At 35.4% G+C, this 26,368-nt stretch overlaps 1 protein-coding gene across 5 annotated transcripts in view; it reads left to right on the forward strand.

Annotated features, from left to right (window-relative positions):
• WDR33 (WD repeat domain 33) overlaps positions 1 to 26,368 on the forward strand; it is a 99,381-nt gene that overhangs the window by 51,656 nt on the left and 21,357 nt on the right. The window contains exon 8 of one of the 5 annotated variants that reach the window (XM_061183016.1): positions 13,694 to 13,722. The exons of the other annotated variants lie outside the window; for them this stretch is intronic. Coding sequence (XP_061038999.1) covers positions 13,694 to 13,716 — 23 coding nt within the window. The 3' untranslated portion in view covers positions 13,717 to 13,722. Of the gene's footprint in view, positions 1 to 13,693; positions 13,723 to 26,368 lie in introns of those variants that run through there. 5 annotated transcript variants of the gene reach the window in all.

Here is a 26,368-nt window from a genome sequence, read left to right on the forward strand (position 1 = left end):
ATATTAAAAGTACTTCAGGCACATCTTATATAATCATCCATACAATCATGTGGGCCCATATATATATCGATTGACACCTGTTTTCTCTTATCTGTGATTCCTTATTTTGAGGAAGCGTTTATTTAAGGCTCTTTTCCCTCTGCTCTCCTGAACAGACTGGATCATGGTAGGTTCTCCTATGTATTGATAAATAACTATCTGGGTATATCATGAGAGGGAAGAAGACTTAATATTTACTTCTAAAGCAAATTATTTGAAGAAATTAGTGTAGTAGTGTCCTGAAATATTCATTTTATATAGTCCATTCACAGTTTTACAGGAATTGTTTTAGATTTTTATGCTGGGCTTTGTCCTTTCTAACTCTACACTTAAGATATTGCACAAATGTGGCAAAAACTTGTTGAAAATAGATCTTAGCTTTCTTGGGATGCCAGTGCTACACACTGTTACTGTCTTATTCACTGTTATAATTAAGAGTCGAGTAATTTCCAGACATTCTTTTGTGTATAAAGATTCCAGTTTTTTGACAGCAACAAATCACTATGACTCGTAATATAGGCAGTCAATTTTCATCTTTGCATTTAGTAAATATTCTGTAATTGTCTGCTTCAGTTTATTTTGAGTGAGGCTTAAATTTGTTTGCTGAGGAATTAGTTACCCTCTTATAGAGCTTCTCAGCTAATCAAGTTTTTGATAGTTTTTAAAGTTAAAATTCAGAGCTTTGGAAAGAGCTGATAAAAGTAGATAAATACATAATACCCTTTTGGCTTCTTCATTTTTAGTGGGTAGATCCTTTAATAAAAGTATATGATTAATATATGGTATCACCACAAACAAGTTATTTGCCAATGAGGGGCATTAAGTACCAAAACAAATACTGTTTTTTTCACAGTCATTTTTTTCCCTTTACTCACTTTTTTATTATATATCTGAAAACCATCTTAAAATTTGATTTAAATCATATCTCAGGAATTTCTAAGAAACACCTACCATGCTGTGATCTCTTTAGTTATAAAGAGACTAGAAGAAGAATTTCTATTTAAAGGAAGAAATGGTAGTTTCTTGGTCATTTATCCTTTTTTACAGATTGTGTCATAAAATAGTCTTAATTTGTCCAGAACACACTATTATGTCTGAAAATCAATCTGCTGAGGCCTCTTTATGTTTTTTTCTGCTGAATATAATTTAATATAGTTCTCTTTGAGAGAAGTTTACCTTCTTAGCATGATTTTAGAATACCATGTTACTTGCATTAGCCCAGTGAACTGTATCTGCTTTAACTTGATGTTTTTAACTATTGCACTGGTTCTAGGGAACCCCAAGGAAGGCCCAGCCACCACAAGGTGCCTTTGAGCAGGGGTAGGTAGAGCTTCTCCATAGCCCAGTGTGCTGCTTTATTAGAGCCCTCCCCTGGCACGTGCATGCCCCTTTGTCTATAGTTCGGAGTGGGCAAAAGTGCGGACATCATGTAGAGATCCAGTTTAGGATATGTGGCTTTAAAAGTGGCCAAGTTGTTGCTGTTTTCAGGCTGTGTATGTATTTTTTTCTCCTTTTTAAATTATCTGTTCAAGAGTTAAACCTTGAGCATTTTCTGCACCTGGCATCTCCCTTTGACAGCTTGTGGGAATCCCCACTCAGTTTCCAGGTTTGTTTTGTCAAAGGTGGAAACCATAAGTATTCTACCACAGTAAAACAATTAGGAAATACTGAGGGAAATCAGCATGAGTGCAGAACCAAAGTACAAAGGTGAGTCCAAGAAACTTCATACCTGGGAGCTCAATATTTTATCTGTGGCGGAAACTTTTTATATATTATTAAACAAAAGTAATTTTTGATACCAGGAGTCATCAAAGGTTAGAGTAGCTGGTCTTGGTCCTGGAAAGCCTATTAATTGCTTTTTCTAATAAATAGTTTTAACTCTTACTCTTCTGAAATGAACTTCATTGATAATAACTGCTACACATAAAACTTTTTTAAAAAGGCACCAGTGCACACGCATACAGGCTCTGAGAAGAAAAGTTTACAAAATGCTCATTAAGGGACATTACTGCTTCCATTGAAAACCGGTGGTTTGGAAAAGGTCATGCTAATACAACCCTATTTTTCTAGAATTACCGGAAGGGGTCAAGGAAATTGTAGTCAAACCGTAGTCAGTCTTTTGAATTCATCTGTGAGTCATGGTAGAGGATCATGGCTTTATAGCTGCATGATTGGTCATTTCCAAAAAAGTTTCATTGGGTGTTTGTTATCTGTGAGGCAATTATGCAGAGAGTGCTGCAAGATCCTTTACTTGGCCTCTGTCCTGTTTTAACATTTTTTGTTAAAGATGGCTTGCTTTGCAAATTTACAGGTAATTCAAAATTACAAGCAGAAATTCTCATCTAGAGAGAACCTCTTGAATCTCATCAGGATTCAAGAAGATAGTGTGATGTTAAACTTAATAGAAAAGTGTGTTAAATTTTAAATAGAGATGAATGTAAAGTTCTGTATTTAGGTTTTCAACCTCAATTCTGGAGTTTATTAGACTGGTTTATGAGAGTTCATATAAAAACGATCATGGGTTTTAGATGATAAGTGTGAATTCTTGAGGTGTCATGCCTTCCCCAATTTGTAAAAATGATGTTCAAAATGATGGGCCTTAATTATTGACGGGAGATGATTAGAATGGAGAAGGATCTGGAAGTCATGAGGAAGAGTAAAGGGAAGCTTAGGATTCAACTTGGATAAGAGAGATTGAAGAAAAGTTTTGTCATTTTCAAATATTTAAAGGCTTTTGTATGGAAGTAGGATTGGATTTATTGTACATATGTCTAGAATAAAGGGGATGGGGAGAAAATAGGACATCATATTTGGATTTAATTATGGAATTTTTTTTGTTGAAAAGAGAATGGGCTATTCTGTGAGCTGTTAGGCTTTCCTTTGCTCAAGTTGTGCCTTGTTTAGCTTTGCCAACTGTTACGGAGATTATAGAATGCATTCCTTTTTCAGAAGGATGGTTCTATTTGATAATAATTAACCTGGATTAGGTTGTCTGTTAACTGTAGTTTCATGTTTTAAGGCAGACCCAAAAGCCTGAAAGTCAAGCATGTGGATACATTCATTACAAAGGGTTAAGTGGATGGGATATTATCCCATGAGGAGATACTGCCACCTTCTGTTCTAAAAATATTTTTGGTGAGACATTAGATAATTTAATTAATCCTATTGCTTGAGGTAATAAATGGAGCCTCAAAGCCACCTCATCTTATAAAAAATATTTTAAAATATTTATACTTTTAGATCATATTATACATATACATATACAGTAAAGTACACAGATCCTAAGTGTACGGTATCATGTATTTTTACATATTTATACACTCATCTAACCACCTCTTAGATCAAAATACAGAGTGTTTTCAGCACTCTAAAGATTCCTTCCTGCCTCTTTTCCACCTAAGCCTTCTATTAGGTAGTTTAGACTTTCAGAGATATTTTCATTAAATTATTTTTTTTTTTTTCGACTGTTCTTTATTTTGTCATTTTGTGGTTTCTATCATCTCACTTTCCCTTGTGTGGAGCTTTCTTAATTTCCTTTCCTTGATTTGCTTCTGTACTCTTTTGAAAATAATGTTTTACTATTTTTTCTGATTAGCTGCTTTTACTAGTTTCCTGCTACATAACAGAAGTTAGTGTATAAAGAGATAGTATTGTGTATTACTACAATCACAATCTGAATGTGATTCACAGTTTTAGCTGTTAGCAGCTATGTAAGTCACCTTACTGTGGTTGTGTCCTCATGTGTATAATGGGGATTAATAATAGTACCAGCCTACTAAGTTGCAAGAAATAAATGGGTTAATTCATAAGAAGCACTTAACTAGTGCCATAAAGAGTGTTCAGTGGATGCCAGCTATTATGTCATTTCCAAAGCTAATTTCAGAGCCTGTTTCCCTGTCTCTGCCTATTTAAGGATTAAAATGGTTATTTCAGAAGTGTATTCTACTTTTCTCATTTAAATATTTTTCAGCCATTGTCATTAGTTTTTACAGTAGTACAAGTTTTTATTTACAGGTAGTCCATAAATACGAGCACTTGTTTAAACAGAGTTGTCATGATTTTCTAATGTTTTCAGGTATAAAAAATTCAGCGCTTAGAATTGGGCAAAGAGTAAAGGGAAGTTTAGATCTTAAGATCTCATATGGAAACATTTAAAGATTCTATTTTAATTGTTAGATGAATTGAATATTTAATGATTACCTACTGGTCAAGACGCTGTGCTTGATTCTTTTGCTGATATATTTACAAGGCATTATCTTGTCCCTTCAGCAGCACTTTCAGCATTTCCCTAGTTCTTTCATTTCTTCAAATGTTTTGTAAATTGGCCTAGTACTATGGTGAACATAGTGCTGAATAACTGAAACCCAGCAGTCTTCACAGCTTATCACACTGCAGCAGACTGTGGTAATTGGTGTCTAGACTGATTCCTTGGGACAGCATTTATTTTTCTCTGAGGAAAGAACAGGTTTTTTTTTTCCTATTGACTGAATTTGATCACAGTTTTAAACTTCAGACTCCATTTAGCAATATAATAAAGTTGGGTGAGCTAGTGATAGCTCTGGTAAAATGTCATTTCTGTTTGTCATCTTTGATGAGGAATGTGATAAGCAGTAAGTTAGAAGTTTTGGGGAAAGTGTATTCCACATATTTTTTGTCACAATAGACAGGACTTAAATATAGAAATCTAGTATCAGCCGTTTCAGCCTCCTGATCATCCTCTGTCCCCATCCCATCCAACTTGCCAGCTGACAGCCGACTGGCTGGGCATGTAGCCTATTCTATCCCAGAAGTCTTTGGTGGAGTTTGTTACAGGGTGGGATCTAGATCCTTACATAGGATGTAGCAGATATGGGCCCGACTGATAAAGTGATTCTAAGAGCAAACAGGATGATATTACAGGAGGTATTAGAAGTTAAAGAGCATTCATTGTAAGTTTGATGATTTCTGAACATAAATCCTGCTGCTTTCTTGAGGTCATATAGTACACCACCCGCTTCTAATGTTCTTTCTGTAGGCCCTCAATGTTTTGAAATACTTCAAAAGTTTACTGTTATTAATATTTTACATATTTTTTGTAATGGTCAAATCAGATCATTTAATTTAGTTTTCAGAGATTTATGGAAACTATTCCATTTACATCTTTTTCAAGTGGCTTAGTCTAACTTTTGAGGACATTTTTAGTTTTACAGATTTAATGTTTTAATGTGCCATGCAAGTGTAAATCACCAAGGGTCTTCTGGGTAAAAATAAAATCTTTATTAAAACAAAGATTCAAGAGTACACTAGGCATTTTGTTTGGTTTATTAAATTCTAGCAGAAAAATCATTAAATGTTACTATAAAATGTTACTATAAAATACTTGAATACTTTTTGAATTAAGTGTTTTAAATGTAGTTTTTTCCTTTATATTTTGTACCTTTTTTTTTTTTAGGGGTATAATTGCTTTTGTACTTTTTTTAAAAAAAGGAAAATCTGCTATCCTTCCACCATGAGGAAATAAGATGCTGACACAGTTCTGATTTGGGAATTGGATATTAGAGATTGAAGCCCGTGAGATGATAGGTGCTTGAAAGGCTCAGTTGGGTAGAGAAGAGTTTCAGTCCTGGAGGAGGCTCACCAAGGACTGTGATGATTGTAAAGGACAAGGCTTGGCACTGTTGTTAAGGTCTGGACTGTAAAGAGAGAGTAGTCAATATTGTGGTGTTTCCTTCATCATTATTTTACAATCACATTTGAATTAAATGTGCTAAAATCCAGCAGGCAATAAATTTGCATTTCTTGAAAAAAATAAATTTAGAAGAGATTTACGGAGGAGGTTACTGTAAAATGTAACTTATGAATATTTAGCCCGTTGTTCCCTGAAGTCTTTTATTACCTCATTTACCACAGACTTCCTTTTCCTACTGTAAATTACATAGACATTACATGGTATAATATATATTGTCTTTGAACAAACTTTTAAACATTTTTTATTGATATGTTGAAGTCATGGTTTTCAACTGCATGATGGCATCAGAAGATGAGTTTAAGTCATTGCTCCTTCTACTTGTTGAATAACCAGGTTTTCATGATCCATAAAAAGTGAATGGTAATGCCTATATAACAAGGGAAATCAGGTTGTAATATATGCAGCACTTGGTGTGCTACATGTTAGAGGGCAGTGGTGGTGAAAATGTTTTCTCTCACCCAAAATGTCCCCACAGTGCAGGTTCCTAGGAAATGATGTGCCTTTGAAGACAGTGACTTTCATGTTTGGGATCTCAGACTCCAAACTTACATCTTCTGTGGCCTGGAAGGACACAGTAGGCATTAGGGGAACAGGCATACATTCACCCATGTCCCCAACCTTAGACATGAAAATCTTCCGGTTACATCTGGAACGTAAGGAATGGGTGATTTTTTTTTCATCATTTTTTTTTTTTCTTTCTTTTAAAGCGGATTTTATAGTTGACAAGTTAAAAGATGTTTTCTGTTTTTTCTTTGGGCCAGAGAGGGGCTTTTTTAAAATTATTATCCTCAGGTTCTTTAAGACTTCTAGTTTTTAACTTTTCTGTTAAACATATAGTTATGAATAGATCAGCTTTAAAAAAATTTTTTTTGACAAAATGCTGATTTTAGTGTCTAGTAGATTTGTTTGTGTTATAGAAACTTGTTTGTTTTAAGTTGGCATTCTTGGTTTTTTTAACCTCTGTCTGGATGTGATTAATTCTTACACAAGTAACGTTCAGCTGTAAAGTGGGAGATTTTTTTGCACATCTAAAAAAATCTTTCAGTGGAAAAGTGCATATGAAAATCTTCATTTTCTTCTCATACTAACCTATTATCTAGATTTTCCAGTAGTTATGGTGAGCACTTTTTTTTTTTAAAGAGTTATTTTCTTCCACCTTTTCCTTACATACCTTTGGTTTTATTATTGCTGAGTATTTTCCTGGAACCCTTTTTTAAAAATCCTTCTGAATCTGTGTGTAGCCCAGATACTTGAGCATGCCTCCAATTGAACTGACTCTTGATGAACTCCTGCTCATTCTCCGAATCATCTTGGCTAGATAGGCTTCTCCTATGCCTTCTCAGTATGATTGGCAATAATGCTTTTTATTTTATCTGAACTCTTCAACACATATTAGCATGGTTTTGACATTGAAAGCAAAAGGGAAGAAATCTTATACCAAAATCATCCAAAGCTGCCCTCCCTGTGAATTATGAGATGTGTATTAATAAGGCATGTTTTAGAGTCATTTTGTAACCCCAGAACACTTAGTCTATTTTATTCTACCATTAGTATTGATAAGTGTAAGTACCTGTAGTCAGAGACCACCAGGAGCATACCTGTAGTTGAACAAATTGGATTTATTACTCATCTTAAGCAAAGAACACAGACTATAGGGAACCACAGGGTATCTCAGTAAGAGGATGTTATAAAGATTATATTGTAGGATTTGGACTTTGGGTAATTGAGGTAAGGGTTCAAAGAAGTGAGGGCTATCACTCTTTTAGCATAAGAGAAATGTTTGGTATTTTGTAGGTTGTGCAGGACCTTGTTTTTGTTTCACATCATCGTGATCTCAGAATGACTTAATTTGATACAGATGTTTAGTGAGATTGTCCAACAGGAGAACAAAATGGTTTAGCTGTAAATGTCGGATCAGTTTTTAATAACATGGAGGCTTAGCTGTGAGCATCAGATTAGTTCTCAGAGATCAGCAACTGCTTCCCCCTCCCGCCCCCCAATAGCATTTAAGTCCAACTGGCTTCTCACTATGTAGGGGCCAGCTGGGGGAGGTCAGGATTTAATAGCAGTGACCTGTTGGGTCTGTCACTTGAACAAGCTGCGGTGATACTGACAGGTATATTTTTACAAAGCAGAGAAATTGGGAATCATGCCAGTCTTAAGCTCGCTAGAAGTAATTACAGGTTTCCCCCACTATCCTAAAGTAGGGCTCAGCTTGCCAGCGGATGCACAAAATAAATCGAGACAAAGCGCAGGTGCTCGCAGGCTCCCATGGCTTGCTGCTGAGATGCTGAGTGTAGTTCCTAGGGAAGGCGCTTGGTGGCGCCACTCTTGTTGCTCAGGGTGTCCACTGCCTCTATCTCGGTTTTGCTGCAAAACAAATGCTTTTTGCCTTTTTTTGTAAAAGCAGAAATTCTCTTTGGATTTCTTTCTGTTAGCAAAAACAGGTACAAGCATACCTTGTTTTATTGTACTTCGTTTTTTTGCACTTCACAGATAGTGCATTTTTCACAAATTGAACGTTTGTGGCAATCCTGTTTCAAGCAAGCCTATTAGCGCCATTTTCCAATAGCATTAGTTTTTAATTAAGGTAGGTACATTTTTTTAAGACATACTGTTATTGCACACTTAATAGATACTGTATGTGTAAATATAGCTTAAGTACTGGGAAACCAGAAATTCATGTGAATTGCTTTATTGCAATATTTGCTTTATTGTGGTGGTCTGGAACCGAACCCACAATACCTTGGAGGTATGCCTGTACTAATGTAGATCTTTCATAAAAGCGAAGTGGTGTAAAGCGAACTTTGGAAAAGCACGGGGTACCTTTAGTGGATAAAACCATGTCCTTTTTAAGAAATAAGATGAGTCAGTTTTGCTGCATTAATCTCTCTGGGGATCTTAGGGTTTATTTTACTAAATTTAGTGTCTAGGAATTAGTTTTTCATACTTTAGGAGTTCTTTAGATCTGGGAAGAGTCAACTGTTTATTTTCTCTGTTGTCTTTGTTAATATAATACACAGCAGTGTACACCAAAGGGATTTTAAAGGTTTTTAAGACTTATGAACACTTTAAAAAAGCCTTACAATTAATAATTATAATAATTGTAAAATTCTTTATGAACTCTCAGGTTGACTTAAGGCAAAAAAAAGGACCATGTTTTGAAACTCCACTCTGTAGTTTATTCATGTGCATCAAAGATCACTGAAAAGAAATGTATATTTATTCATTTATTTAAGTAATTGCTGTGCACTGTGTGCCAAGCTAGGTGCCAGGCCCTGGGTATGGAGGGGGGAGTCAAGCACTTATTCTTGTCTTCATGAGCAATACAAGTGATAGCTGGAGATTTTTGGTTTAAAAGCATCACTTTTAATGGTATCTTAATTTCATATACTAAAGTAAGCACTGTATTATTGTGTTATAGTGCATAGAAAAATATCCCTGTGATTAATGAGGTAGTTCTTACCATTTTTGTGATTTTGAAAGTGGTAGCTTTTAAAAATCATGTATTTGTGGAGCATCTGCTCATGCAAGTCTGGAGATAATTTTTTTTTAACGTGAAGGTCTTCAGAACAAAATTTGTCTCCTAGGAAACTGCAAGATAGGCTTCTTCTGTTGAATCTTTACCTTGAATAATAAACTGGGAGTATTCTTAATACTGAATCTTTTTGTCATTTGGTAAAAACTGAGTAAGTTTTAATACTAGAAAAGTTAGGTTTGTAATTAAGACTTGACTGTGGGTACTTATTAAAAGTATAGAGCACATTAGGATAGTGTCACATGATTAGAGAATTCAAAATGTCTAGCTCCATTAGACAAGCAAGACACACTATAGGCAAACCAGTCTCTTTATGTGGTACTACTAGTTTTGCCATTGGTCCATAGAATTTTCCTATAGAAATAAAGAATATAATCATATTTTGTCATTGAAATCTTCATGATAGCTTTGAATGTTTATGAGAATCTCAAAAACCTTTAAGAAAGGATTTAGGTTGCAAAACTTTTGAACTCTTGATGCTTTTAGTAGAGCAGTAGTAGCATTAGAATATGGTTGATTTGGGCCAAATGTAGATGCCAGAATACATCTTCATGTAATTTAGGCACAAAGGTTTGTGGTACATTCTCTTGATTTAAAGTGCCCAGATAAGGTTTTGTAATTTAAAATTAAATCTATCTGGGCAGCAACCCATTTTCATGATCCCCACAAAACTCACTTTTCCTGTTATTTACTATAACCAGTAGATTTGCATCTATGTTTTCTTTGTAACTATCCACTTACCATAACGGTTGTTGTGAAATAGTACCAGTTTACTATGTCTTTTTATAGTCAATAATGAGTGCAAGTCTGTTTGTAATGTGTCATTTTTTTTTTCTATAAAAAAGGGAAGGGTAAATTTTCTGTTTGTGTATTGCTACCTTTAAAATATATAGAATACAGGAATTCCCTGGTGGTCCAGTGGTTAGGACTCTGTGCTTCCACTGCAGGGGGCACGGGTTCAATCCCTGGTTGGGGAACTAAGATCCCGCATGCCACACGGCACGGCCAAAAAAAAATTTTTTTTTTAAATAAAATAAAGTATAGGAGAATATAGTGTAATTGCTGTTTACAGTGGTTAAGTGACAAGGAAGAAGAAATCACTAATGTTGTCAAACCTCTTCTCCAGCTGCTCCAAAATTCTGGCTGCAGTCATAGTTTCTACTTGGGCAATCTTTGTTTTTTCGTCTGGGGTACTTTAAACATTACTCATCTGAGAGCAGCAGGTCTGACTTTGAATCCCAGCTCTGCTATTGGGCAGGTCAGTCTCTCTCAGTATGCGCTTCCTCCTCTGTAAACCGGAGCTAATGGTACCTACCTCACAGGGTTGTTGTGAGGGTCCCAGAAGTACACAGAAGAAGGCACTTCTCATGTTGCAGGCATGAAGTAAATGTTGCTTAAGTCATATATGTGCTAGGAAAGATGCAGAAAGCATGGAGGGTGTAAAGAAAGTAACACATTTAAGTTAATTTGGTTTAAGAGGAAGTTGGAATTGATTAGGAAAGATATTATAAAGGATTTATTTAAGAGGAGATTACTAGATCAAGAATTGGGATGGATTGTCATATATGATTATCCTATTTCAGTAGTGATTCTTAGGTTTAGATGTGTCATTGATAAAATTAATTGTATTGTAAGCCACATTTAAATAAATAACATTATATTGAAATGGAACTATGACTTATTTTTTAAAGCTTTATTTATATAAGTCCTCATACTTTATTTCCACTGTCATCTCCGAATCACAGCATTACCTTAAGGCAATAATTCACTCCCACCATTCCCCATGCACTGTCCCCAAAGTTCTGTTCCTTTTTTTGGTTGCTTGCTTGTTTGGTTTTTGAATAGATAATACATTTGAATCTTTCCTGAGAATCACTAGCTGTTTTTTTGAGTTCTAGTTAGGTAAATTCATATTTGGTGAATATAAGATATAAGAAGTTATTCTATAGATGCAGCAGAATTTTCTTTCCATTGCTACTTTTTACTAGGTTTATAATATCTTGAAAGGATATAATGGCCAAAAAAATGATACATCTCTGCGGTGTGAGTTATTTGGGCATTTTAAATAGACAAGTTAGATCAAAATCACATACTCCATTTCTAGCAATGCAGTCACATTATAAGTTCTTACTCTGTTTTTCTTCAGTCTTTGATTTTCTCCTTATATAGTTGCCTTTTCTAAAAATGAGTAGTAAAAGAAAAATCATTCTTCAAGCACAGTTAAGGTTGAGAAACCTTCACTCTGCCACATTACTTTGATTTTGTGTTTGGTATGATGGCTGAAGATGAGAATTAAAGACCAGAAACTGAGAACTTTGTGGTCCCACACACCCCAACATCACATTGGTCCCACAGAGCGCAGACAGGCAGTGTTTGCTGCAGATACCTGGTTAACCGGCATTCTCTCTCTGGGAAACACTGATGACACAACTTAGTGTGGTTGACTGGCAAAGAAATGTATAAACTGCGGTCATACGTATACACAGATGTGTTCAGAATACAACCAAGAGACTGAAGCCCACTATCAGTATGAATCTTTTAAGAAGTGTTCTCACTAGTTAAAATGGGTTTATGTTGATTTTTCCACATCTTGTCCTGTCACCAGAAAGATGACAGATGATGAGTACAAATGCAGGCTGACTTCATAACAATTACTGACCTATATGTGGATATCACTTGCAACCTTGGCTTTATTAGCAGCACCATTTCCTAACCAACCAAGCTGAAGACCACATGCAACATTTTAAGATGCATTTTTTTTCATCAGTCATGCATGACGACAAGTATATTCTGTGTATCACGTGGAAGTGAGATTTGGAGAGAATTGTATGTCTGGATTCACACATTCCTACCATGTGCCATATGGAAGGCTGAGATCTATTATGATGCATCAGTGTTGGGGGAATGGAGGGGTGGAAAGGTAAGGAAAGAACTGGGTAGGATTAATGTTGAAGATGTTTTCTTGAGAATTTTCTGCCTTTTACAAGGGTAATAAACATTCATAAAAAGTTCAAACACTTAGAAGTAACAAGTCAGTGTCTTGCCCTCCCTGTTTCCAATCTCACATTCAGAGGTCATCACTATTCCATTAATAGTTTGGTGTGAATGTTTCTACAACTCTTACGCATATACAAAAAGATATTTTTTTTAAAAAACTACTGAAACGGGATTATACTACATATATTCTTCTGCTGTTTGCTTTTCTCACAACACAGTATATCATGATCATTCTTCCGTCTCATTACTATTCCAGTCTTTTTAAAGTAACTGCTCTATAACATTACATAGCATGTATCTACCATAGCTTATTTTACCATTCTCAATGACAGACATTTAGGATTTGCAAGAAGTTTTACAAAGACAAAGTTGTGCACTAAGCTTCATTGTACCTTTATATTTGTTCCCACTTAAGTAAATTTTCCTTTAGGATAGAATCCTAGCAGTAAACTTGATGGATCAGAGCATGACCATTCAAACTTTTGGAAGATACTTCTGAGTTGTCCTCACCATCCTGGAGTCATTAACGATAAACTTTAAGAATGTTGTGATCCAGCCAAAAATTCTAGAGATACTGTAGGCTTAACATTTGAGGAAATTGCCACCATTTAAAAATGTAAGCTTATTTTTTAAAATTTATAAATAAAATGCACATATGGTAAAATCTTTTCTCCAGCACCATAGAGGGATGGAATGTGGATAATCCTTTTAAACTAATTTGTTTATTCCTGTGGTTACCATCAGAATTTAAAATATTTCTTGGTATATCTACCTGACACAGTGTCTCTTTACTACCTATCATGAAAGGTGAAGAATTTCAAGTACTTACACCACCAGCCTTGCCTTCTACATTCTGGGCTTTGTTATGAATTGTAGTTGTTTTGATAATTTCCCATATAGCTTTAAATGTTCTTAGTTCTTTATTTTTGGGGGCCACCAACTTTAGGCAACGTTCCTTGACTCACCATTATGTTACCTAAGGAAATCTATGCCCCTCAATATCTTTTCTACTTATCTCCCTTTTATCTCTCCAAGGATTTTTAACCAAGGTTTCAGTTCTAAAAAAAAATGAAACCAATAAGTAGAATTGTGAATATGAATGAGCCTGTTGATCTCAGAAACAAGTAGTACAAGCAGGTTTATAAAACTCTGTGGCAGTTAAAAGTTGTCCTACTTGAAGATTATCAAGATCAAGTGAGACTCTGTTTTCTTAAATCGATTGTCCTATAAACTGTTGAAAGTAATGCCATAATTAAGTTTGCTTTAGTTTTTCTTACAATTTGTAATTACTTTCCCTTCTTTCTTAATGGCACTAAAAGCCTTTATCATAGCAAGTTTTTAAATTTTAATTTTGCAATTATAGTAAATGCATTTTATTTTTGTTTTTGAAGATATTCTTCACCTGGTTCTCTGACTTCCTACTCTAATTTGGACGGATTGTCTTCTGTGCCTGTGACTGCAGTCATACTGGGATTTCTTTGCCTTCCCCCTGTTAAGTCCACTCTGTTTTGTTTTTGTTTTTCAATTTAGTTAAAAATATACTCCCCCCCTCCCCACCCCCCTGAAACAGTGCTTGAGAGGTAAATTTCAAAATTCTGATGTCTGGAGAGGTCTGTAATTTGCCATCATACTTGACTCATAGTTTGGGTTTCAGATTCTAGGTTTGAAATTCTTTTCCCTCAGGATTTTGAAGGCTTCCACTATGTTCTGTCAGTTCTGCTGATGAGAAGTCATGTGCTATTCCAGTTCTCATTATTTTGTATGTAACCTAGTTTTCCCTTCTGAATGTTTTTTAAATGATCTCTTTTTTTCTGTGGACTTATTTTATTATTATTTTTTTACTGTGGGTATAGGTATAAGATTTTAAACTTCATCTTCATTGGCTCTCTTTGATCTACAATCTCAAATCTTTATCCTAGTCAAAGGGTTTTTCTTCTTTGATTATCATTTCGTACTGTCTCTGCTTGTATTATGGAACTTGATATATGAATGTTGGACCTCTTGGAGCTATCTACCGTGTATTACCTCTTTCATATTTTCTGTTTCCATCTTTTGCTCCAAGTATTGGGAGATTTTTTTCTATTTTATCTTCCAGAATATGATCTTCAATCATGCCCAATCTGTTATTCAGCCCTTCTGATGAAATTTTTATTTTATCCACTGCCGTGTTTAATTTCCACGACCCCCTAGTGGTTCTCTGGTCTTTTCATTTTTCATGGTGGCCTGTTTTGTTGTTTGTTTTTTTGAAATGCACATACCCTTTAAAACTTTTAGCATAGTAATCGAGGTGTGTGTGTATGTGTGTATATGTGTGTTTAGTTTGGTTGGGTCTGTTCCTATTTGTTTTCCCTAGAATCACTTAATCTGTTTCTTTTTCCTGGTCTTTCTCTTTCCTCCTGTTTGATTTTTCTCAATTGTCCAGTGATCCTTGGTTGGCCAAATATTTGAATGAAGATTTGTGTTGGTTAGTATAAGTGGCTGTTTTTCATTTCTTTTGCAGTTGAGTAAGTCCACTGGCCCAAAGGACTCTCTGCTCGATAATAGACCTCGCCGTGGACTCTGTGTGCGCGCGCGTGTGTGTGTGTGTGAGCGTGTGTGTAGTGAGCTGTGTGGGGAAGGACAGTCTTGGAGTAAACGGGCAACTGCCACAATTGCCAAAGTAAGAAAGTAAGTGTGTTGTATTCTGAGATGCAGTGCTCAGTTTATTTCACCCTTGGGTGGATGGAACTACCTTCCTTTCTCCCCTTTCCCCCTCCCCTTTCCTCCTCCTCTCCTGTCTCATCTCCCCTCCTCTTTCCTTCTTTCTCTCCTCTCCCTTCTCCTTTCCTTCCTCCAGGGTCATAGTATGGCACTGGCACAAGCTTTGTGCTGCTTTTCCCTCCAGCCTTAAGTCCTGTTCTGGGATTTCTTCCCAGACGTACTATTGCTTTGTTTTAGAAAGCCGTTGTCTGGCTTTAGCTGAGTGCAGCTGTTCTATATAAATGGGAAGGCAGGAGGAGGGGCCTGGACAAGTTGCTCTGTGGAGAGTTCTGTGATTACCCTCATTACAGCAACACAGCCTTTGTCACTGAGCTGTCCTGGAGCCTAGAGTCTTTAAGGCCCCAGCAGTCCTTTGTGTATTTTGTGTTTTATTTCTGTGCTATGGTTTATTCATCACTGAGCCCCATCTATTTTTGGAGAATTGCCCACATTTAGGTCGAAGTTTTTTGAAATTTTCATAACATTTGTGGTCAGCGACCGTCGTGGGAAGTAAGTGCATCCACTGTAAATCTTTCAAAGTAATTTAGGAAGGGGCTTGCATACATAATTTAACTTAGTAGTAAAATCATGATTTATTCCAAGACTCAATTCCTTCTTCACATTAGTGACCTTGAGACAGTTTCCCTTACATCCCTCCTGGTATTCTTCCTACTTCTATCATTTCTCCATTTCTTAAGAAATATTATACATTTAAGTTTTTAATCATGTATTTCTAGTTTAAGGTAATCCATGGCATTTGGGGGAATTTAGAGGTAAGTGATCAATTAAAATAACTGAAAGACACTTGAGTTAAACCTAGTATTTTTCCCGTAGGTTTCTTTTTTCCTAGAAATGTGTTAATAAAAATAGAAAAAAATGTAGAGAGAATTTTCAAATATTTACTTAATAAATATTAAAAAAAAGTGATTGGTTTTATCTCAGTATTGGAGACTGCCATTTAGTCTAGTGGAATTAACAGTATTGTCTGTCATCAGAAGTATTACCTGTCTTTCTTAGTTACTTAAAACACAGTCAAAATAATATAATAAAGGCAATGATGGCCCCCATTGTAGGTTTTCCAGTTCTCAGAGAGAAATGGCATTAGATCAAGTCTAATACTTAGGTTGGATGTTGGTAATTAGAACTCCGTGTTCTTTTTTTCTTGGGTCACTTGAAGACTGAAATTTAGCCAAGTCTTAAGAAGTCTCACTTGTGGGAAGTGCTTTCAAATCGAGCCGTTTTCTGCTTTCCCATACTCTGTTCATGGTAGTGACAGCTCTTGCTGAATAACTAGCTCTGCATGGAAATCTCTGTCCTTATGGTGAGCTTTTTCAGGGCAGAGATTGGAGCAAAATAAGAGTTTTTAAAATTTGACTATTTAAAATGTGTGCTAGGCATGATGCTAAGTGCTTCATACATTTCATTTAATTCCTGAAACAACCCAATGATTGAGTAGTCCATTTTACACATGGAAATATAAAGGCTTAGCAAGGGTTAAGTAAATTATATAAGATGGTAAATGACATTTGAGGTTTAAACAGATCAAGTTCACTTCAAATCTTTTTACTAATAACCACTGTATAGCACATGAGCACTAAACATAGTACCTACGTGAATTAAATTATATTTAACATATCCTTTCCTTGATTCCAAATAAAACTGTTCTGACACTGTACCTGTGCGCCTGTTGGACAAAGCTCACTTTATCTTGTGGTTATTTCTTCCAGAGGGAAGGAAGTATATAGTAGATTGTAGGTGGAGATGAGAATTTTTGTGATTTCACGACGCTGCTCAGAGAGGAGGGCAAAATAAAACACTGATCTGTTTTTCCTAAGAACACAGTTTTGGTTTTTTGGTTTTTTTCCTCTGGGCTTTTCATCGTACATTCATTCATTCATTCAACAAAGTACAAGAAGATGGCAGATTTTAAAACACCTCCACGAGGAAATAATGGCATTCTTTATAATATGTTAAGTTTAATTTGAGCTGGTTTGGATTTTCACATTTCCTAATCAGTATTACTTGGTTTCCACATTACTAGAATGGTCAAAAAATTTTTTTCTTTCTGAGATCTATGGGCAAAATTTTGAAAATTTGTTATACATCTTCATTTCATTTATAATGAGCCTTTGACTGGATTCAGAATTCTAGATTCAAAGTTTCTCCCCCACGTTAGCACTATCAAGATTTTGTTCCTCTGTCTTCTTGCTGCCAGTGTTTTGATGAGAAGTATTATGGTAGTTGTGGAATGGCCCTCAGTTGGGTTTTAGCTGATATTTTTCTCATGATTGGTTTTGGTTTTATGGGATTTGGGGAGGTAGATCACAGAGGTGAAGTGCCATTTTTATCACGTCAGAGCAAGAGGGTGTATACTATCAACATGACTTGAGGTTGACTTTTGCAGCAGGTTGAAGCAGTGTTTGTCAGAATTCTCCAGTGTAAGGCTACTCTTTCTCCCCCTCTTCATACAGTTCTCTCTGAAAGGAAGTCGTGAAGCACAGCCCACACCAAAGGGGTTGGGAATTATGCTCCACGTCCTTGAGGGTGAACCTAAGTTATTCGGAATTTTCACGTATGAGAAATTCAGCTCTTCTCCCCCTCTTATTTATTATTTATTTATATCACTATGGGCTAATGAATATTTTATTGGAATATGTTTTTACTATGATGGAAACTAGACAATAGGACCAGCTCCCAGTTGAGGTTTTCTCCATTATCTTATTTCTGCTTTGAAACAGAAATGAAGATAATTATCAAGATCCAATTGGAGTGTAATGCCATATCAGAATATTCATTTGTAGGAAAAGTTTTAGTTATAGGTAGAAATTACACAATGTGCTGGGAATCATGTGATACATACTTACCCCCAGCAGTATTTAGGGGTTCACATAAACCCTTTTGTTCTGGTACAGGTAAATTTCTATAACCTTGCCATTGTTACCTTCCTTTCTTCCAAGAGGTGAATAGTAGTAGATGGAGAGGATTATATAGGGAACCACATTTACCAAAAGTGTGCAGATATACCCAAGAATAGTCTGGCAAAACTCAAGAGATTCAAAGTACAGTTGATGCTGTGCATGGCCATCATTGCCATGTGGTTAATTAATTCTACTTTGACCAAGATTATGTGTTGCTTTTATGTATCTAAACTTCAACTTAAAAAAAGTCTCCTTAAGATGGCCAACTGGGTGAACCATATTTTTTACCTTGTTTTCAGAAGGAAGGCTTACTCTAGAAGTACCCTAAAGTATCATTCTAAGTGGTTTTGCTTTTTCTTTATTAGGCGTTTCAGTCATGACTTCTCTTCATTCTTGGCCAAGGTACCTGCCTTGGGCACTGATGACTTTATTATTAACGTCGCAGAGGTACTGCACTTGCTGGTAGCCCTGCTCATTCTTTTAAAGGATTTTTTGGTTTTACATTTTCTTTCTAATTTTTCAAGCAATGGCTCTATGCTTTTCTTCTTGATCCTTTAAAAGAATATTGTATCATCTGTATATTACTATTGAATTATGAATGTGTGCAGAAACGTTTACTAGAGAACTTACTAGAGACTACGCACGTGCTCACACATACACACACACACACACATACACATGCGCACACGTGCACACACCAGTGTACCCTTTCTTACAAAGGACTTTGTGGCTGGTTTCTGCGTTGTGTGGGACACCAAGTATCTCCCATCCCAGACAAATGGCTGAAGTGCTTTGATACACTGATTGTTAACATCCAGCAACTGGGGGAGTACAACAGCAATGGGGCTGAAAGAATAGTTGGTTGTTGCATTCCTTTGCTTTAATCTGCTTTGATAAATATTCAACCAAATAGCCTTGTACTTTTTTTGAATACTTTAAATTTTTAATTGGACTCAGAAATTATATACTTAGTCATATATTCATAATTTTTTTCACTTTATGCCAGAAGTAGTTACATGGCATTAATCTTATGAGATGTATGTTTAATTTCAATTTTTAACCTACTTGACAATTTCATTTAGGTCAGCCTTTGTCAGTACCATGTAAATACATGGTACAAATAAATAGAAACCATTTTACTTGCATACGCAAATTAAATATGTAACTTAGGTAGAAGATGGGCAAATTTATGATGAGTCTACCCCCTATGCCATTTGAGTTTGTTGTTGTTCGTATACTGGATGCTTTTCTGACACCGTATGTTTAACTGTTTTTCATAACACTTTTCTGTGTTACCACTCGGCTCTGTCAAATCCTTACATTTTGCCATACTTATTTCTGAATTTTAAAAAGAAGTACACATTACACACATTACAGGTATGGTTAAAGGTCCCTTTAGTTGCTCCTCTCCTGCTCCAGAGGTGTCTGCTAACCTGAATTTAGGTTCATCATTGCCAGACCACATACTAAGCTAGCATTTCAAAATTGCGCAGATTGGTCTTTTGAGGGACTTGGAAGTATTCTGAGAAAAAAAAGGCTTGTGGTCAAATTTTCACCTACAGATTTGTAATACATATTGAAAGCACTGAAGACTCTCAGACATGAAAAGAAACTTGTTAATTTTTAAGATTCAGCATTGCCCAGCTATTTGACCAGCGAAACCCTTCACCCATGATTCTGTGCACTGTTGTTGCTTGGAATATGCTTTGTGTAAACACTGCCTAGAGGTGTACTCTTTCCAAAATTTATTTTCCATTTAATTTTATAGTTTTTTACTAATGTAACTTTCTAGATTTAAATGACAAAGATAGTAATTACTTCCAGTTGATGTTCAGTGTTGGATCAAGTTTAAAATCATTCTGCAAAAAAGGAAGGTAAAAATGTTAATAAACTGCATATTCATTGACCAACATACAAGTTACTTATGCTCCTTAATTTTTTAAATTCTTGATTCTGCTGACCTACTGAAGTGTTTGGCTATGGACCATGGCTACACATACCCTTTGCCTTGAACTGATCTGTTACATTTTATGTTCTTGTGGCTGGAAGTAGCTTGAGTTTGTTAATGTTTGACACACTTTCTTGAATAACAGTTCTTCAGCTGTTAATGTTGTACAAGGTGGTGCTTAAATTTTGTTTGCTTTTTTTCCTTCCTGTATTAGAAAATCTTGGTGCTTTTTGTAAGCTATGTATAAAAGAAATTTTCCTTAAGATTTGTTCATATAATGGTCTGATCCAGGAAAAATAAAATGGGAAAATGGACACTATTTCTGACCTTCAAATAAAACTCTGTATCTTGATTTTCAGACTGTTCACGGAGCCTTGGGGGCATATGCATTGTCTTAAGGCAGGGCTGTTTACCTGTGTGGGATGATAGGTCCCTTGGGATCTGGCGAGGCTGTGGAGGAGAGATGAGGTCCTTGAAAAACCCACCAGGGGCACAGAGTTTACATACAATTTCACAGAGGCCAGGGGATCTCCTCCCGTAAGGGAAGAGTACAAAAACAGGCCTTGTTCCCTTGTTGGCTCCTAGCCTCACTGCACTGCACTTTACGATTCTGAGATTGGAAATTATCAATCAACAGGAAGACTCCACTTTCTACAAAAGTAAGTCTAGAGCTGTTCGCCAAACAGCGAAGGACCTAACCATCTATCCTGTTATTCTTAGAATTTTAGGGTTTATTAAGGAGTCTCTGCATTATATTTCTAGGATCTCCTTTAAAAACAACAACACATTAAGCATTTTGTCATTAGGAAAAATCTTTTTTTTTTGCATTCTGCACCTTCCTATTTCAAGCATAGTCATGTAACATTGTTTTTAATAGAGGTTTTTTTTTTTCTGTTTTTATTTTGTGGAGAGGGTCTCTAAAAAACCTGCATTAATTGTTTGCTGGCTTAATTTCAGTCTATATTCAGAAAACTTTTTTATTCTAAGTATTAACTTTCTTGAAAGTTATTGTACCTGGACTGTGTGATTCCACAGATACTTCCCCAGTGTTCAATTCTATTTCATTTGGTGATCACATATTTTAGAGGTTGAGCACCCGTAATAGGATCCCAATAAATGTTGCTATTGAGCACACTTATTTTGAATTAGTGAACAAGTGAAAGGTAGATGAATGTGTGAAAGTATAATCAAGTGGAATAAGTAAAATTACTGTTTACCTCCCCATTTGGTATAAGTTCTAATGCACAATTAATGGTTGCTTTCTGCAAATAATTATTATGAAGTAATAAGCTAAACAATTCTGGCATGTCAGACAGAGGTTAATCCACAAAGCAGTGCCACCAGTCTCCCAGAGATGCTAATTCTGTCACTATTCATTTAGCTAGGACCCTGAGGGAATGTTTAGCTAGCAAAGAAATGATGCAGAACTCATTGCCCTCAAAGCTTAAGCTCTGAGAGTAACCCAGTATGGTTAGATTAATTTGGAATTTCTTTGGGTGGAGTTGGGTCATGGTTGCCACATTTAACAGGACCCTGGTCTTCGAAGTCAATCTGGTTACTTCTCAGATAGTTAAAAAGTAATTCTTTTTTATGTGTTTATCTTTAGATTTTACCCCTAAATTCTTTTCTTGTACAGTTCTGAGAGATGGAAAGGTGTGTAGAGGTTTGCCTTCTACACCCTCCTCAGTTACATTTGAGCAAGCAAAATTTGACTGATAAGTGAAACAAAACAAAAGGACCTCTTCTGCCACTTCATTTGGATGTTATATTTAGTGAGGTGAAGGGAAGATTGGAATGGGAAGAAGGCAGTCCCAGCCACCTCTGGCCACTGGCCTAAACCCTTTTAGGGCTCAGTTTTCTCTTGTAAAAATTACAAGGCTGTATAACTTTGTAGGTCTTCCCTAGCTCAAGTATCAATTGAAGGTAATTTTTTTGTTGTTGCTCTTCATTGTGTAACTGAGATAGGGAATAAAAATAATATGATTATGGAAATTCAAGGAGAAACTTTCTTTAAAATGTCTAATTACAGTCTGAATCAGTGTTGTCCAATAGGACTTCTTGAGATGATGGAAATATTCTGTGTTTATGCTGTCCAGTATGCTAGCTGTTAGTCACAGGTGGCTGTTGAGCACTTGAAATGTCGCTAGTGTGACTGAGCGACCTAATTTTTAATCTAAATTAAAACATTTAAATAGCCACAGGTGGCTAATAGCTACTATATTGAACAGCGAAGGTTAAGTTCTTAAATATTTATAAGCATTCAAAGGGAATGTCACGTGTAGATTTATCATGACAGTCTTGTTTTTTATTTGATGATTTGCAACTGGGATATTTTAGAATTTGGCAGTTGTACCTCCAAGTCTCAATACTGAAATCTTTCTTTAAGCATAGCCTCCATTTCTAGTTGCAGTATGGCCGAGCTACTTGTTACCTTTCCTGGGGATCTTAGAGTTTTTACTTGGTAACTCTGTGCCCACATCGCTGGCTTCTTAAAGCTCTGCCATCCTACTAAGGATTGTATGTGTTTACTACAATCTACCTTCAGATTCCTGTCAGTCCCCTGCAGGGCTCCACGTTTTCCTGTGTTAGGCTTTATAGTATCTGGAGGAGGTTTGGTGTTGTTGAGAGTTTCATCTTTGTATTTTTTATGGGCTTGATTCTGAAACGTTTAAATGCCACTTTAAAAAATACTTGGTCTTTCATTGGCAAGAAGTTTTCAGTCCTAAAATCTTGAGCCATTAGCAAGATGTTTTTAGTACTAAAATATCTAGGTCAGTAGGCCAATAAAAAACAGTTGTCACGTGAATGAATTTTCCATTAAGTCTGTGTGAATTGCTTCAGCACTGCAAATACTACAGTCTTGAAATTTCCATGTTTGGGGATAACAAAGAACTTTGAATGATTCTATCCTGAAATTCTGGACCTTTGAAATGATAAAAATTATTTTAAAGGTGTTCTTTAGGGTTAATGGTTGAAATTGATAAGCCATGTGTTTGGGACTCAGTCATTTTTCTATGAGATAATAATTTATATAAGATTAAGTTTTTATATATAGCATGCCAGGTCACAAAACCCATATTATCCTTGAAACTTAATTCAGCCATAGCAAGTCCAAGAGCTTTCAACGAAAACTTTCATTCCCACTGAGGTTCTGAAGCACATCTTCCCGGGACCACAGGCACTGGTTAGTTCTGTATTGACAAACACAGGCGCTAATTGATGTCAGTCAGTCCCTTGAGTTTTGAATAGAGGGAAACCAAAGCCTGTTGACATTAAGTAAAGTAATAAAAGCGCATGTTAAAAACTTCAAGCAGTACAGAAGAGTAAATGCCTTCTTCTTATTCCCATACCATTTCTTCTCCCTAAAAAACTATTAACAGCTTAAGTTTTCTTTTTTCCAAATGGGACTAAATTACACCTTGCTTTTCTGCTTATACTATTTAGAAGTCAGGTTTATTGAGGCGTAAGTTACATATGGTAACAGTTACCTTTTTTTAGGTGTACAGTTCTATGAATTTTGACAAATACAGACACCATAATCAAGATATATAACATTTCAGTCCCTCCAGAAAGTTCCTTCTCACTGCTTCATTTTTGAAACCACCACCATAATCAAGATATAAAACACTTCTGTCACTCCAGATTCCGTTTCAGCTTCAGTTTTAACAGCCATATGGTATTCAATTATATGGATTTATCTTAATTTTTCTAAATATCCCCTCATTGATTTATATTTAGGTTGTTTCCAGTTTTACAATTCAAACACGGTGTAATAAATACCTTTGTATATAAATCTTGGTGTGCTTTTACAGCTACAAACATAGGGTAAATTCCTAGCAGAGGGATTACAGAATTAAAGGTTGTGAGCATTTAACATTTTGGTAGGGCCAAAAGCCTCCCTGCAAAGTCGTACTGATTTACTTTCCAACCAGTTATGCGTAAGAGTGTCTGTAACTTAATTACACTGGGTGTCACCGAAATTAATTTTTGCTAATTTGATGGATAAGACATTACCTAGCTAAGTAACTTGCATTTTTTTCTCATTTTAAAAACATATCAAAAAGTTCACACACACACACACAAAAATCTAACCCATGTTATTTCTGGTTAAAACCACAGTATAACATTAGAGGAAATGTGGATAGAAAAATTGTACCTTTGTTCTCACTATCCCAATATGTTTTTCGTTTCCTGCTTATTCGTATCTACATTTTTGCAAATATATGTGTACATTTTTATAGTCATTCTCATAGCATATGCACAGGTTGTGCCTGTGTTGTTTGCTTGTAAAAGTTCCCTTTATTTCATGAGCATGTTTTTCTTTGTTCCCAGAATCTTCATTGTAGTAGTTGTATGTTTCTTTTGTTTTGGGACTGTGGCACAGTTCATTTAGTCATTCCACTTCTAAAATTTTTTATACTTTTTAACTGTTATGAACAAGGCTTCAAATACCATATTTTAAAAATAAAAGTTTTAAAAAATCCTTGAAAATTATTTTCTTAGGATAGATTTCTATCAGTCTGATTCTTCTGGATCTAAATGTATCATATTGACATGAAAGGGTAGAATTTTATCATTTGAAATAGTTTTTGTCACTTCATTGGGAATTCAGTAACTTTTTTCCCTGGAGAAGGAAGCAGTTGCATATCAATTTGCTTCTATGCCAGCTTAATCTGTTTATTCTTTTTCATGAAAAATTATGAAAATGACATATGCTGCTTGTAAAGATTTCATACAGGTAATCAATCTGTTATCTAGTAAATAAAATTTTTTAATTGAATTTTTTTCTCAATAGATCATTTCATGTGTTTCAATATTTTAAAATTACCAAATAATATACAGTGAACTCTCCTTACCCTTGTTCCCAGGGTACAAGGGTACCAGTTCCCCTTCTTGGTGGCAGTCAATATTATCAGATTCTTTCAGACATATTTTATGCATTTTTAAGCAAATGTATTGTGTGCTCTGTGTATGTTTGTGTGTCTCTCTCTTTTTAAGCCACAAATGTTAGCAAGCTGCACATACTTTTTTGTACATATTTTCTTAGATTATTTTATTTGTATTTAATTTTTTTAAAGTAGATAATACATGTACATTTTTCAAAAGTAAAATAATGTAGAGGCTTGAATAGTCCCCCTTCTATTTCAGTACCCTGTCTGCAGTGTACCGTCCTTTGGTGAGTCTTTATGCATAGAGAAGCAAATAGGAAGGTACATATTTTTGTTTTCCTTCTGTAACTCTCCAAGTAACCTTTCACATGTAATCAGGCAGTATAGAATAGGCATTAAGAGCAGTGGCTCGGGGGCCGGTTCCCTGCATTCAGGTGTCTGCTCTGCCACATATCATCTGTATAATCGTGGGCAACTTTTTTAACCTTTCTGTGCTTTGTAATCATATGTAAAATGATGACTCAGTATACATTCTTGGCTTAGAATAGTACCATACATAAGGAGTATATGTGTTTGCTAGTAGTAGTATTTTTATTATTAGGGACAGTGACCAATAAAATAACATCCTAGGATCAGTTCCAATCAGTTTGATGTATATTAGTGATGTATATGGATATGGGTAAATTCATTTAACATAAAGGGATGGATGGGATTTTTCACTTGTTTGAATTCTACTTAAATATTTTAGAAAACTTCCGAAAACAAAAGTGAAGCAGCTAAAATACATTTTGTTGTTCCTTTCTTATGGGTTGATAGTTTTCTTATTTTTGCATATACTTCTTTAAACTAAGCTCAACTTTCATTATGTAATAAAAGTGTCCCAGAGAAGGTGAGGGTAGAGGTGGCAGCTAAGAATATGAACATTTTTGCATAGTGCATCACATTTTAAAAATACTTTCTCACGCACTTTGTACTCAAATTTGGTAAAAATACATGCGTATCTATACATAATACTTAATTTCAGGTGATAGTGGCCCATAAAGTTTTAAAATTCCCTGGCCATATCTTTTAAGGATAAAATTGTTAATAACATTAAAAGTTCTTAAGGCAAGCAAGGGGCTGGGGGACTGAATTATATTTCTGTCCAATTTTTCCATCCTCAGTTCTTAATAAAAAATTAAGGCAACAACGAGACCTCTTTCCCCTTTCCCACCTTCAGATCCTAGTTACAAAATAATATATATTTATTGTAGGAAATATAAAAACAGAAGACACACAGAGAAATAAGAATCACCTTAAAATTGCTATCCAGCTTAATATTTTAACAGCTTGGTGTCTAGACTTCCTGCCTTTTTTCTCTATATAGATGTGCACACACAGTCACTCGTTATTAATTTGTTTGCCTTCTACAGTGATGGCATCAGGAATGCTATACACACTGGTGTTTGTTTTTTTTAATAAACTTAGTATCATGAACATTTTACTCATGCCATTAAATTATCTATAGAATCATTTATAATAGGTGCATCATATTCCATTGAGCACATATGCCATGCTGAAATTTATTCTGTA

The sequence above is a fragment of the Eubalaena glacialis genome, chromosome 1 (genome assembly GCF_028564815.1).
Source record: "Eubalaena glacialis isolate mEubGla1 chromosome 1, mEubGla1.1.hap2.+ XY, whole genome shotgun sequence".
NCBI classification, from domain to species: Eukaryota; Metazoa; Chordata; class Mammalia; order Artiodactyla; family Balaenidae; genus Eubalaena; species Eubalaena glacialis.